This window comes from Topomyia yanbarensis, chromosome 2 (assembly GCF_030247195.1).
Source record: "Topomyia yanbarensis strain Yona2022 chromosome 2, ASM3024719v1, whole genome shotgun sequence".
NCBI classification, from domain to species: domain Eukaryota; kingdom Metazoa; phylum Arthropoda; class Insecta; order Diptera; family Culicidae; genus Topomyia; species Topomyia yanbarensis.
In genome coordinates, this window is record NC_080671.1 from 273,530,328 (window position 1) to 273,543,559 (window position 13,232).

The window sequence follows — 13,232 nt, forward strand, 5'->3', positions numbered from 1 at the left end:
AGGTACTAGTTCCATATGTAAAATATCGAACAGTTTCAAATTTAAAGTTGCGTGATCGTAGTTCAAGTATTGATTTCAACTACCCACAACTTGTCCATCAATATAAAACACTTTCCCGAAAAGTTGAAAAAATTCAATTTTAACGCATCGGCGGACCCCCTGTGCATTGAAAATGTCCAAAACTATTGATTTTGAACTACCAACAACTTGTCCTTCAATATAAAACACTTTCCCGAAAAGTTGAAAAAAATCAATTTTAACGCATCGGCGGACCCCCCTGTGCATTGAAAATGTTCAAAACTATTGATTTTGAACTACCAACAACTTGTCCTTCAATATAAAACACTTTCCCGAAAAGGTTGAAAAAATTCCATTTTGACACATCGGCGGACCCCCTGTACATTGAAAATGTCCAAAACTATTGATTTGCAACTACCAACAACTTGTCCTTCAATATAAAACACTTTCCCGAAAAGGTTGAAAAAAATCCATTTTGACACATCGGCGGACCCCGCTGTACATTGAAAATGTCCAAAACTATTGATTTTTAACTACCAACAACTTATCCTTCAATATAAAACACTTTCCCGAAAAGTTGAAAAAATTCCATTTTGACACATCGGCGGACCCCCCCTGTGCATTGAAAATGTCCAAAACTATTGATTTTCAACTACCAACAACTTGTCCTTCAATATAAAACACTTTCCCGAAAAGTTGAAAAAAATCCATTTTGACACATCGGCGGACCCCCCTGTGCATTGAAAATGTCCAAAACTATTGATTTTCAACTACCAACAACTTGTCCTTCAATATAAAACACTCTCCCGAAAGGTTTAAAAAATCCATTTTAACGCATCGGCGGACCCCCTGTGCATTGAAACTGGCCAAAACTATTGATTCTTGAGTGTAATGTACAAAACGTTCTATTTTTGGCGTAAAGTAATCATCGATGACGGTATTTCAAAACCCACTCGTCAAAATCGTTCCAAAAACAAAGATAATTACAAAAATATTGATATCCGTCATTCCCCCGACGAACTAGTTATGAAAAAAAGTTCAACAGGCGTATTTTTGGAGTCAATACGTTTTTATGTACAACGTATCCAACACTTAAATTTATTTAGTGTAGCTCTGTCTACAAATCAATATAATCCTAACAATAGCAAAACAAACTTTAATTTCGTTTTTACTCTTAATTTACTATAATAAACACTTAATTTACTATTATAAACCGAAGCTGTTAATGTATTCTACTATAGTCCCTAAACATAGGCTTATAACATTTTCTGATTTTGTATAAATTTCACTTAAGGAGGTCTTCCAGCACAAAATTAAAAAAAAACTCTAAGGCACGGAAAATATGCTCAAGAAAGGATTTACACGAATTGGACTTGGTTCGTCTGCTAGAGCTTATTAAACATATGTTAATATGAGGCTGACAAAAACGGGTAAAAAGCCGATAAAATAAGGGGCTGACAAAATCGGGTTAAAAAGCTGATAAAATCTGGGTAGACAAAATCGGGAGCTGATAAAATCGGGTCTTCACTTTATTAACTTTTCTAAGTAACAACTTGAACAATTTTGAATTGCTCGAAAAATAAAAAAATGGATAACGCAATTAGCCTTAAATTATTGTAGACAAATAAAAGACCTTTATCAGCCCCCGATTTTGTTTATCCCCAATTTTGTTAGCTTTTGACGATTTTGTCAGCCTCATATTTATCAAAAAGAAGAAATTAACAAAACAATGTTCCAAAAAAAATCAATTTTGACACATCGGCGGAACCCCCTGTGCATTAAAAATGTTCAAAACTATTGATTTTAAACTACCAACAACTTGTCCATCAATATAAAACACTTTCCCGAAAAGTTGAAAAAAATCAATTTTAACGCATCGGCGCACCCCCTGTGCATTGAAAATGTCCAAAACTATTGATTTTGAACTACCAACAACTTGTCCTTCAATATAAAACACTTTCCCGAAAAGTTAAAAAAAAATCAATTTTAACGCATCGGCGGACCCCCCTGTGCATTGAAAATGTTCAAAACTATTGATTTTGAACTACCAACAACTTGTCCATCAATATAAAACACTTTCCCGAAAAGTTTGAAAAAATTCCATTTTGACACATCGGCGGACCCCCCTGTACATTGAAAATGTCCAAAACTATTGATTTGCAACTACCAACAACTTGTCCTTCAATATAAAACACTTTCCCGAAAAGTTGAAGAACATTCCATTTTGACACATCGGCGGACCCCCCCCTGTGCATTGAAAATGTCCAAAACTATTGATTTTCAACTACCAACAACTTGTCCTTCAATATAAAACACTTTCCCGAAAAGTTGAAGAACATTCCATTTTGACACATCGGCGGACCCCCTGTGCATTGAAACTGGCCAAAACTATTGATTTTCAACTACCAACAACTTGTCCATCAATATAAAACACTTTCCCGAAAAGTTGAAAAAAAAATAAATTTTAACGCATCGGCGGACCCCCCTATGCATTGAAAATGTTCAAAACTATTGATTTTGAACTACCAACAACTTGTCCTTCAATATAAAACACTTTCCCGAAAAGTTGAAGAAAATTCCATTTTGACACATCGGCGGACCCCCCTGTGCATTGAAAATGTTCAAAACTATTGATGTTCAACTACCAACAACTTGTCCTTCAATATAAAACACATTCCCGAAAAGCAGAAATCGTTAGAATTTGGATTATTTTGCATCCCTACATGTGTGCTGGATCGCTCTCACTCCCAAAATCATTTGGCTAAATCATCATCATAAGGAGTTTCTTACAATAATCATATACAATACCATCAACCCCGATTTTGCATCTTTTCTATCGTACCTGATTTTCTCAACTTCATAATCCTGATCAAAAAAAAAATCATAATCAGGCCGTGATCACAGGCGGTGATTTTATTGCAATGATTTTTTGCTAGCACATTATCGGTTCAGAGAAAATCACTAGCGATTTTTTATGGTTGTGATCATAGCATAGCATGATCAGCAGTGATAATTATCACTGATGATTTTTGATTTTTGGTGATTTTCCCAGCACTGATCACTTCCAATAGCTACAGTGCACGCTGATCTGCATCTGCTGAACAACTTTGCAGTTGCTGACCAACAACATCTCCGTATTGTGGTGAGCTATCTGCAGCTTGATGCAGTTCTCGATCGCATCTATTGTCGCGTCACCGACACCTTTACTAGATTCTCATCTATCACCGTTAGTGACACGTCGTTTGCGAAAACCACGATTTCCTGTGCAGCCGCAGTGTCAAGACTCCATCGTACATCACGTTCCAAAGAGTTGAACCGGGCATGGAGCCCTGAGGAACGCCCACTGTGACTCTCATTGACTTTTGCCCTTCGTTCGTCTAGTACAGCAGCACTCTACTCTGGAAGTGGCTCTTCAGGATCCGGCATGGCTTCCCAGCTGGCGCTGCTAAACGGATTCTTCACATCTATCGTGATCACAGTGCAGTATCGACCTCCTCTTCACTTCTGTTTAGATGCCTTCTCAACACTTCCGAGCATTGTCCGAATAACCTCCAATGTCGATACTCTTTTGCTGAATCCGGACTGCATATTGGACAGTCCGCGCTCACGCTTCGTGCTTTTCGTCAACTTGTTATGGATATTTCTTTCCAGGAATTTTCCGAGTGTGGCCAGCAGACATATAGGACATATACGAGGCTGGATGGCCCGGTGACTTCCCTGGCTTTGGCAGCAACACCAGCTTCTGTACCTTCTACCCGCCAGTATCGCAGCCTGCAGCGCCACGTTTGATCGTCGTTAGTCCCTTGTCACTCGTCTGTGTTTGCTCCTTCTTCTTCGCCGTACGGTGTCGGTGATCAGGTAGTTGGATCATGCTTCAATGATTGTCTTTAGCTTACCCGGGCTCATTTCAGCTGGCGTTGACGGGCCCTCATCTTCACCATCACGACTCGGTACGCGTCCCCCAGGGATTGTCGTCTACTTCTCAGCACAGCCCCTTATGGCAAACTGGCTTGCTAAGCTTGATATACCGTTTTAAAGCGGCCCTAGCTTCCCAAAACGTCGTCTTGCGCTCCTCTCTCACTCTCCGATCTTGCTCTCTGAGCCCGCCTTCTGGCTCTGAGACAACCAGGGTGCAGCGTACTGAGCTACTCAGTACCCAGCGTGGCTCCAGCTTTCGTGGCATTGTAGCGCCACAATCCTTCAACGTTCTTGAGTTCGCTATCCGGCCGAACTGCCGCAACAAAGAGGTCTTTGTTGAAGGCTTTCGTCTTCCACTTTAGCTTGCCGGTCGTCCTTCTCCGTGCAGTAGCAGGGTTCCGTTGGCCGATGCACACAGAATGTGGCGGAATTTCTCTCGGTACCGATTTCCGTTTCGTGAACCAGTTTTGTCACGACACCAGAAGCCATTTAGCTCCCCGCTTCGCCGCGATCTACTTAATGTAGTCCTCGGCGGTAGACCTAGCCTCCACAACGAGCCGACCGGTAGGTGCCGAGGTTTGTCGCCAATTTTGACTACAAGGCAATATTCTCAGAAAATAACTTTTGCAAATGAAGCTTTGAGAATTCCATTTAAAATATTAGGCATATTTTTGTTGAACATATTCAATTTCAATAAAATATTTCGGGGGGGGGGGGGGGTGATTGTCCCCAACCCCTCCCCCTCCCCCCTTCCGCTACTATGCCACTGATAAAATGAAAGGCAGCAGAACATGTACTTAGTTCAAAAATTGTCAAATTTTCAGATTTGCACGGTAATAGCACTGTAATTTATTAAATAAGTTTTTCCATTAATCGATTAAAGATTGTTTACCCAGCGTTCATTAGGACATCATTGAAAATTTTATTGTAAAATTAAATTTCATATTTCGTGAAAGAAACTGAATACCTCCATTAGTGAGCGTGGGCTTCCTCATCACAGTCCTAGAATGCATTTTCAATTCTCTACTAACATCATATTGCAAATTACCTTCTAATTTATATTTTCCATTGTTTTAAGGTTACACTTGTTTCTTGTGTGAAGTGAATGACAATGTAATTTTTGGCGATATAACTGTTCTTAGGCAACATTTTGTACAGGTACATAGATTGAAGTTAGCAGTTAAAAATGCAACACCATTTACCTGTATAGAAATTTTGAACAATGGTCAACGGTGCGGAGCCCAGTATTACAAATTTCAAAATTTCCAACAACATTTGCTCAAAAGCCATCCTATACATTCTTTTGGAAATAAAAATTATAGTTATAGGGACGATCACATAACTGAAAATAATAATGTCTATGTCCCAGAGCAAACAGATTTATTTAAAAATTTGAAAGGTGTAACAAATAAGACGTTTTTCAAAATACCATCTACACTTAATGATATCAACTGTTTCACATGTGACTGGATATCTGATATTCGTTGCAATGTCTCGATTCCGGAAAAAACATATACAAAACGTAATGAATAAAACAGAAGAATTGATCGAAAAAGTGGAATCATACCTTTGGAACAAATTTAAAGTATTTATACAAAAATGCAATGGCCCTGTTTGTCCTGAGACCGTAGTAAGAGTTGTCAACGAATTTACCGTGAATGATATTTTCAAGGATGTCAGAAACATGCAAATTCAAATGGCTAATATGTATCTGAAAGCCAAAGCAAAAATCCCCGAACCTATTGAAGTTGTATTGGAATCTAAAACTTTTAACACAACCAAGAGAATACACACAAAAAAGGAGTAGTTCATAGGAACTCAACGAAAAAAACAAAGGATTCGTTTCAGTACATATCTATCCGAGATATTTTGGCATTAGTAATGAGAAATCCCGAAGCTATGGAAATAGTTGAAAATGAGCGAAATGAGCCTGATGGCATCTTTAGATCGTATAGAGATGGTTCAGAATTCAAAAATCATCCATTCTTACAAAAATTCCCATCAGCACTACGGCTAACGATGAATGCAGATGATATTGAAATAGTGAACAATTTAAGTTCTAGATCGGGGAAGCATAAGATATGCCACTTCTATATAAAAATTCAAAATTTTGAGCGCGTCAGGAATTCAACATATAACACCAATTTTTTGGTACTCTCTGTGAATTCAAATGTTTTAAAAAAACATGGATATGAGAAAGTATTACGTCCTATGTTGGATGATTTGAAGCAACTAGAATCAGATAAAGGCGTACAAATATGTTTTGGCGACGCAACGTTTGCTTTAAGGGCCGTGTTATGCAGTTTTGCTGGAGATACATTAGCAGCTCACGATATTTTTGGTTTACTTAGTCCTAGTGCTTCATTTTTCTGCCGTCAGTGTTATATAACTAAAATGGATATGAAGAATGGAACTTTTGGTGCTATTTTCCAGCAACGATCAATCGAGTCACATCAGCATGACGTAGATACGGTCCAGCGTTTGAAAAATATACGGGCTGAGCATATGATCAATCAAGGATCGTCTAATTTTAGATCATTACGTAGGCGACAGCGCAGTGAGGTAGATTATTCCTTTTCTATTACCACAGATAACTGTCATCGACACTATTACTCACAACCACAACTCATAACCAATATTAGAATGTAATTTACTTATAATATTTATGTTTTTTTATTTATTACAGTTTTAACAAGTTTCGGTAATTCGCCCTTCTTATAATATTCTTTTCGGGTATGGATCTGAAACTTTCCTATTCAAAAACACAAGTCATGGAACGTCTCAATAATTTATCTAATTTCTTATTTTGTAACCAATTTGTCAACTATACTTTACATACTGTCATATTCTTTCTTTATTCAGATTATAAGCGAGCGTGGGGTTTCCAATAGATGTGTACTAGAGGATTTAAAATACTTTAGAGTAGCCACAAATTTTGGTTTTGATCCTATGCACGATTTACTTGAAGGTGTAGTCCATCAAATAGTAAAGCTATGGAAATAGTTAGAAATAGTGGTATGTGTATACATTAAAGAGAAAAGATTTTTCGACTGTTACTCATTAAACACACGAATTGAAAATTTCAATTATGGATCTGTGGAAACTAGAGATAAACCATCTCCAAATTTTTCATCGAAGAAACTCTCTGAAAAAGGAAACAAACTAAAACAAACTGCAGCGCAAACATGGTCATTATTACGCGTGTTGCCTTTTATTTTACATGATTTGATCCCAGAAGATGAACCACATATGCTCCTTATCAACCTGCTTCAAAGTATATGCTATATTTCATTTTCAAACATAGTAACCGAGGAAATGGTTCAAACATTGGATCAAAGCGTAAAAAAGCTACATTGCGAATTTAAAGAAAGATTCCCGAATAAAACACCAATAAATAAATTACATCACTTGGCACACTACGCTCAAAACATAAGATCTACATCTGTTACCAATGAGTTCAACTGTATGCGATTTGAAGCCCTAAACAAGTTACCAAAAGGTCAAATGAAAAACGCTCAGAATTTCAAAAATGTATCCTTCAGTTTAGCAAAGCGATTGAATTTGAAACAAACACACGCAATCATTAATCGGAGTTATTTTCAACGAGTTGACATTTTATCGGAATCGATCGTCACTAAAGAAAAAATGCCAAATTCTCAACTGCTGCAATCATTTCCCGACCATGTTTCTCTTATCAAGCATTTGACAATAGATGGGATAAACTTTCAAGACGATGTCGTTATCAAGTACAGTGAAAAGGATACAAATCATAAATTGTTTGCGCATGTTCATAATATCTATTATGTAAATGAAAAATTGTATTTTATTGCTGAACGTTTAAATACAATATGCTTTGATCATAGATTAAACAGCTATCATCTTCTGCACTCCGGCGAGTTTATTCGGATACCAGAAGAATATGTTTATAAACGAAAATCGTATAACTTATGGGTTACCGACACTACGGAAAATGCTTTTATCGCGTTACAATATTTCGACGAATTCCATTAAAAACCATTTTCCATATAATACTAAAATTCATTTTTTTTGTAAGTATGTTTCTAAAATGTACAATGGTTTAATTCCTAGTATATGAATTTAGCCTAGGTTAAAAGAAAAATAAACAAAATATTTTGTAATTGTGAATGATTTTGTTCATTTCCGTTGGTGTTTTTTACTATGAACTAGATATGTAATATTGATATAACCACATATAAGTAAATCAAAGTATTTTATACTGCATTAACTTTTAGGTGCTGTCCATATACCACGTGAATATTTAAAAGGATAGAGGCGATACGATAAAGTTCTCGTTTATCCATACGCAGGCAAGTTGGGGTGGCATTACGATGTGGCCATGATGCAGCGGATCGTTCGCTTTACACCCTGAACCTTTTTCATCGATGATCATATTATGCAAAGAGTTGGGGGATAAATGTTAAAGCGACCGAATTATAAACAGAAGCGAAAGTAAACAATGAGAGCCACTCATTGTAGATATGTCTTTTTGAAAAAAGCCTCAAGAACTCACCTTATCGTTCCATGTTCTGCCGTTATAAGCATATTTGTCCCATGTTCTATGGGATTCCCTATATACATGGGATAATTATGCGTAGAACGGCAGTGTTCTCACGTGTAGCTAATGCAATCATTCGCCTTGTAGCCGGGTTTTTCTCGTCTGTCGCTTTCTCATGAGCGTATGCACACAATCTGGTTTGATATCCGCAAAATTAACGGTTTTTCTGTCCACGTGGTATATGAACGGCTATTTACTACATTTTCAATTCTGCAGCATGACAACAGCAGTATAAAACTGCAAATTTTCGATTATATTTATTTGTCTTGATAAGTTTCTTCGTAGTAAACTTGCTCATCTCTCTAACTGCGTTTTCTTTCACAGACAATGAAATTACATCAGTAGATATATTTTTGGATCTCACTCAGCAAACCGTGATGGGAGAAAACGGATTGAATCTTAAGCTCGGGTCGTGGCTTCGAATTGAAAGAGCACAGAAAAACATAGATATATCATCTATTCCAAGCACGGTAAAAACCACATATAACTGACTAAATTTTATCATTCATCGTTCAATATTGCAGAGCAAGTGTTCCACGACAACACGAGAAGATCAGAATATTGAAAAAGAGGACATCATTCGAATTTTGGAAAATAGCCCAGAATGTCAAAAACTAATGCATGGAAAACTGGCAGAAGGAGTCTCGTTGGCAAAGAATGAAAAAAACCTGATCTGCCGAGTTCTATGTTCAGTTTTCTTCGGGAAATCAGTTGCCGATGGAATGTAAGTAATTTTTTCGTCTAATTTTTATATAATGAAATGTGTGTTATTGAAAAATTGGAAAAAATCTAAATCTGCTGAGTTCTGTGTTTATTTTTGTTGAGGAAATCAGTAACCGATGGAAGCTAGGTAACGTGCAGTTTTGGTCTATACAATAAAATGTAGCTAGCTTCGTGAAATAAAATCTGTTGTGTAAACATGGGTATTTAACATGTTTATAAACCTTTCTGCTAATATACAACTTGACAGCTCAACTTCAGTTTCTAGTAGTTGATAGAATAATTGCTGAAGTTTCGCATTTAAGTACATGAAGGCGGGTTCGACTCTAAATGCACTGGAAGAGGATATATCAAGTATCGAAAGTACCAATTCAAACAAAAGACTAATTTTCTTCACACATTAATTTGATCTTGGTAGGGTAATACTCTCAGTAACTGAGCATGGGAGCTACGATTTCTGTTCTGCTGCGAATACTCACATTATCAACATGGAACAAATACAGTATCGGTGTTTGTGAGATCAAATTCATCTGATCTCGTCTGCTCATCCGACGCGAGGTTATAAATGTATTGATCATTGGAAATTTAGTGATAAATTTGGCTTAGCGAGTTTGAATCGCAAACCAAATGTATAACAGTGTACTTCAGCCGGAATTTATTGCACATTATTATACACACACATACATACACACACAGACATTTGCCGATCTCGACGAACTGAATCGAATGGTGTATGACACTCGGCCCTCCGGGCCTCGTTTAAAAAGTCGATTTTTACAGTGATTGCATAGCCTTTCTTTATATGAGAAAGGCAAAAAGGTGCGAAATCGGCAAAGTCCAAAAAAGTCGATTTTTATAAAAAAAAATTTTTTCGTGATAACATAAAATCTCGACGTTTCATACATTTTAAAGACGTTTGGAATCAAAAATACGAATTCGATTTCTGAAATTTCATGCCCCCCCCCCCCTTTGAAAAAAAATTGAGTTCCGGCTTATATGGGAATTTCATATGCGACCGGACGGTTCAGTCTATATTTCCGGAATCATATAACCGTCTATGGTGGTCAATGTAGTCAACAAAAGTTTGGTTGGCCGTCGGGGACCTAGAACAGCAAATTTAAGTTGTTTGAGAGGCATTTTAGCGAAATTTTTACCTTTTTTGCTTTCATCGGAGTATCGGTTTGAATCGCAATTTGCTATGTAATCGCACGCCACAACCTGTAACTCCGGAACCGGAAGTCGGATCGGGATGAAATTAAATAGCCATTTACGAAGGCGCAACACCTTTCATTTGAGACTAAGTTTGGTTGAATCGGTCTAGCCATCTCCGAGAAACCGATGTGACTGTTATTCTGAATTTAGATACTTCCGCCGGGTTTTCTAGAGCCGATGATGGTGGCCAATGTGGCCAAAAAGACTTTGAATGGATGTTAGTGACCTAATACTACAAATCGAAGCAGTTGTGGTCATATTTTGGAAAAAATTTCACCTTTATACATTCATTGCAGAATTTATTAAAATCGACATTTTCTGCGTGATCGTGCTCACCACCCTATAATTTCGGAACCGGAAGTCGGATCCATCAGAAATTCAATAGCAGCCTATGGGAACGTTGTATCTTTCATTTGACACTAAGTTTGTCAAAATCGGTTCAGCCATCTGAGAAAAATGAGTGACATTTTTGGTCACATACACACAGACGCACATACACACACACATACATACATACACACGCACAGACATTTGCCGAACTCGACGAACTGAATCGAATGGTATGGGCCTTCGTTAAAAAGTCGGTTTTCAAAGCAATTGCAATACCTTTCTATTGAGAAAGGCAAAACGTTTTTTTTAACTCGAACTTCTTTGAAAGATTATTATTTTCGTATTCAGCGATACTAAATTAATCTAGAAAACACTTTTTCTCGTAACTGAATTTTTCTTGTAAACTAGTGTAATCTTATTTAAGACCAACAGAGATATGTGAAAAACAGAGCAATTTTCACTCGGTGCCTAATAACATCACCAGTTTTTGTCGGATTTTCGTGATCTTAGGCTTAAAATTCACGTGAGAAGTCTGCCTGTCACATAAGATTTTAAAAGATTTTTTTTGCAGATTTATTTTTTTATGAAAAATCATCCAAAAATTAGTAATTTTACCAAACACCACTTTTTTGACTTTGGTTGCTCTTAACCCTAAATTGTTGATATTTTATCCTAACATGCTATACATTTTTGGAATGGGCACATCAATACCTTTCGTTTTTGTTAATCGGAAGATTTGTTTCTGAGATATTGACCAAAAACTGCAAAAAGTGCTCAAAAACGCCTTTTTTAAAAAAATCACAGAAACGGTTCTTTGAAAAAGAAAATGGATATGATTTTCGTGCTCAGCGACCCAAAATTGACTTAGAAAACACCTTTTTTCTCAACTTCATGCAATTACCCAAAATTTGTAAACTAGTGTTATCACCAGAAGCTCCTTCGCCGCCTAATCTTTTGGGGGCCGAAGGTTCATCGCAGCCCTACGCTTCAAACACTAACACAACTGTGGTCCCGCGCAAGAAACAGCACATCTACAGATGCTTAGAAATTAAAAATGGATTAACAATAGGACCAATCTAACGACAATCTACCTACTTTTGTTGAATACAATGTTTACATATATCTTTCTTTCATTAATTCGCCATAATGAAATAAAAAAATATATGTAAACATTGTATTTAACAACCCTTGGGGTTAAAGCCCAAATAAACAAACAAACCAACAAACACCTACAAATTTAAATTTTTCTATTTTCAAATATTCTGTTAGAACCGTGACAATAAAAAAATGAGAAATTTGGCATGCTGCATTACTGACGCATACGATTGTCTAAAATGTGAGGTTGAAGGAAAACCGGCGGAGGTAGATATTACTTCAGTACTTATCATATTACCCCCAAGTTTTTTAAATTGGCATATTTTGCTTTTCCAGGCTGATTGGTTCTGGGAGAATAACGGGGAAAAATCTGGTCCACATACGGGATTTATTTACTATTGGGTTAGAAATTCAAAGACCAAGTCTCCAGCCAAATCAAGTCGAAAGCGTCCAGCCCCGTCCGATTATACGCAAGAAATTGCAGACGCCATCGAGGAATTGCAACAAATCGACGCAAGCGCGGAGAACAAAATGCGAGTTCTGCAGCTAATGGAAACAAGCTTTAACTATAGGGAGAGGATCCGTTCAAAGCCAAATGCGTACTTCTATTTAACTTCTGAATTTCCAGGGTTTTACCAATATTCAGGAAGTTTGGTAATGGTCTCCACAATATGAATTACACCAAGTTTTGTAACCTTCTATTATTACAGATTTTAAAAGAATTTGAAATGATGTTTCCTGCCCAGAACGACAATCCTTCGTTCGAATCGATTGCCCCGCAAATCCTCATGCTAAACGATCATTTTAACGAAGTTGCGAGCAGTGAGTAGTTGAATTTACAAAATTTTCCTTCTTATATTTTAGTTGCCACGCTAAAAATTAACACAGTTCTAATCTTTGTTAATTATTTTGGCTTTCAATCATTCTCATATGAGACTGGCTAGTCTAACTCTCTACTCTAAGTTTATAAACGATCCGCTGTAGATTATTTATCTGTCTTCCAGTTTTAATATCTTTCGTTTTTTTTTTGAAAAAAATCTTAAAAGTCAATATTTTACTGAAGAGTTGATTCATGATAAGAATTATCATGCAATTTCAGATGAAATACGATGCCTGATGAAATTACGAACACAACTAACGAATCAAGGTCAGTCGACAACGGCGGAATGGGGACTGTCTTCGTTGGAAAATCACATATGCGATATAGTTAGATGGAAGAAAACACAAGAAGAATGTATCGAATCCTTCGTTGAAAATATTGATGTAGATCACCCAATAGTGTTTTGCATCGGGTTTGTATTATATCGTCCTCGATAGCCACATTATTATGTCCTCAGATAACTTTTACGAAATTTTTGATGTA

At 36.9% G+C, this 13,232-nt stretch overlaps 3 protein-coding genes across 3 annotated transcripts in view; 2 read left to right on the plus strand and 1 right to left on the minus strand.

Annotated features, from left to right (window-relative positions):
- LOC131683153 (uncharacterized) overlaps window positions 1–13,232 on the minus strand; it is a 529,082-nt gene that overhangs the window by 371,394 nt on the left and 144,456 nt on the right. The window lies entirely within an intron of this gene.
- On the plus strand, window positions 8,690–12,419 carry LOC131680348 (uncharacterized). Its single transcript, XM_058961068.1, has 3 exons — window positions 8,690–8,982; window positions 9,037–9,236; window positions 12,206–12,419. Exons 1-3 carry the CDS (start codon window positions 8,890–8,892, stop codon window positions 12,417–12,419), a joined length of 507 nt encoding a protein of 168 aa, XP_058817051.1. The 5' UTR covers window positions 8,690–8,889.
- Window positions 12,407–13,199, plus strand: LOC131683154 (uncharacterized). The gene is made up of 3 exons (XM_058964985.1): window positions 12,407–12,523; window positions 12,580–12,691; window positions 12,969–13,199. The coding sequence occupies exons 1-3, from the start codon at window positions 12,419–12,421 to the stop codon at window positions 13,184–13,186; spliced, it is 435 nt and encodes a 144-aa protein (XP_058820968.1). The 5' UTR covers window positions 12,407–12,418; the 3' UTR covers window positions 13,187–13,199.

Bases quoted from the DNA above. Each gene is read 5' to 3' on its own strand.
- LOC131680348 (XM_058961068.1), top strand. From the start codon at position 8,890: ATGGGAGAAAACGGATTGAATCTTAAGCTCGGGTCGTGGCTTCGAATT. The intron at 8,983-9,036 runs GTAAAAACCACA...TCAATATTGCAG, and splicing joins TATCATCTATTCCAAGCACG to AGCAAGTGTTCCACGACAAC. The intron at 9,237-12,205 runs GTAAGTAATTTT...TTGCTTTTCCAG, and splicing joins AAATCAGTTGCCGATGGAAT to GCTGATTGGTTCTGGGAGAA.
- LOC131683154 (XM_058964985.1), top strand. From the start codon at position 12,419: ATGGAAACAAGCTTTAACTATAGGGAGAGGATCCGTTCAAAGCCAAAT. The intron at 12,524-12,579 runs GTAATGGTCTCC...CTATTATTACAG, and splicing joins ACCAATATTCAGGAAGTTTG to ATTTTAAAAGAATTTGAAAT. The intron at 12,692-12,968 runs GTGAGTAGTTGA...ATGCAATTTCAG, and splicing joins TTTTAACGAAGTTGCGAGCA to ATGAAATACGATGCCTGATG.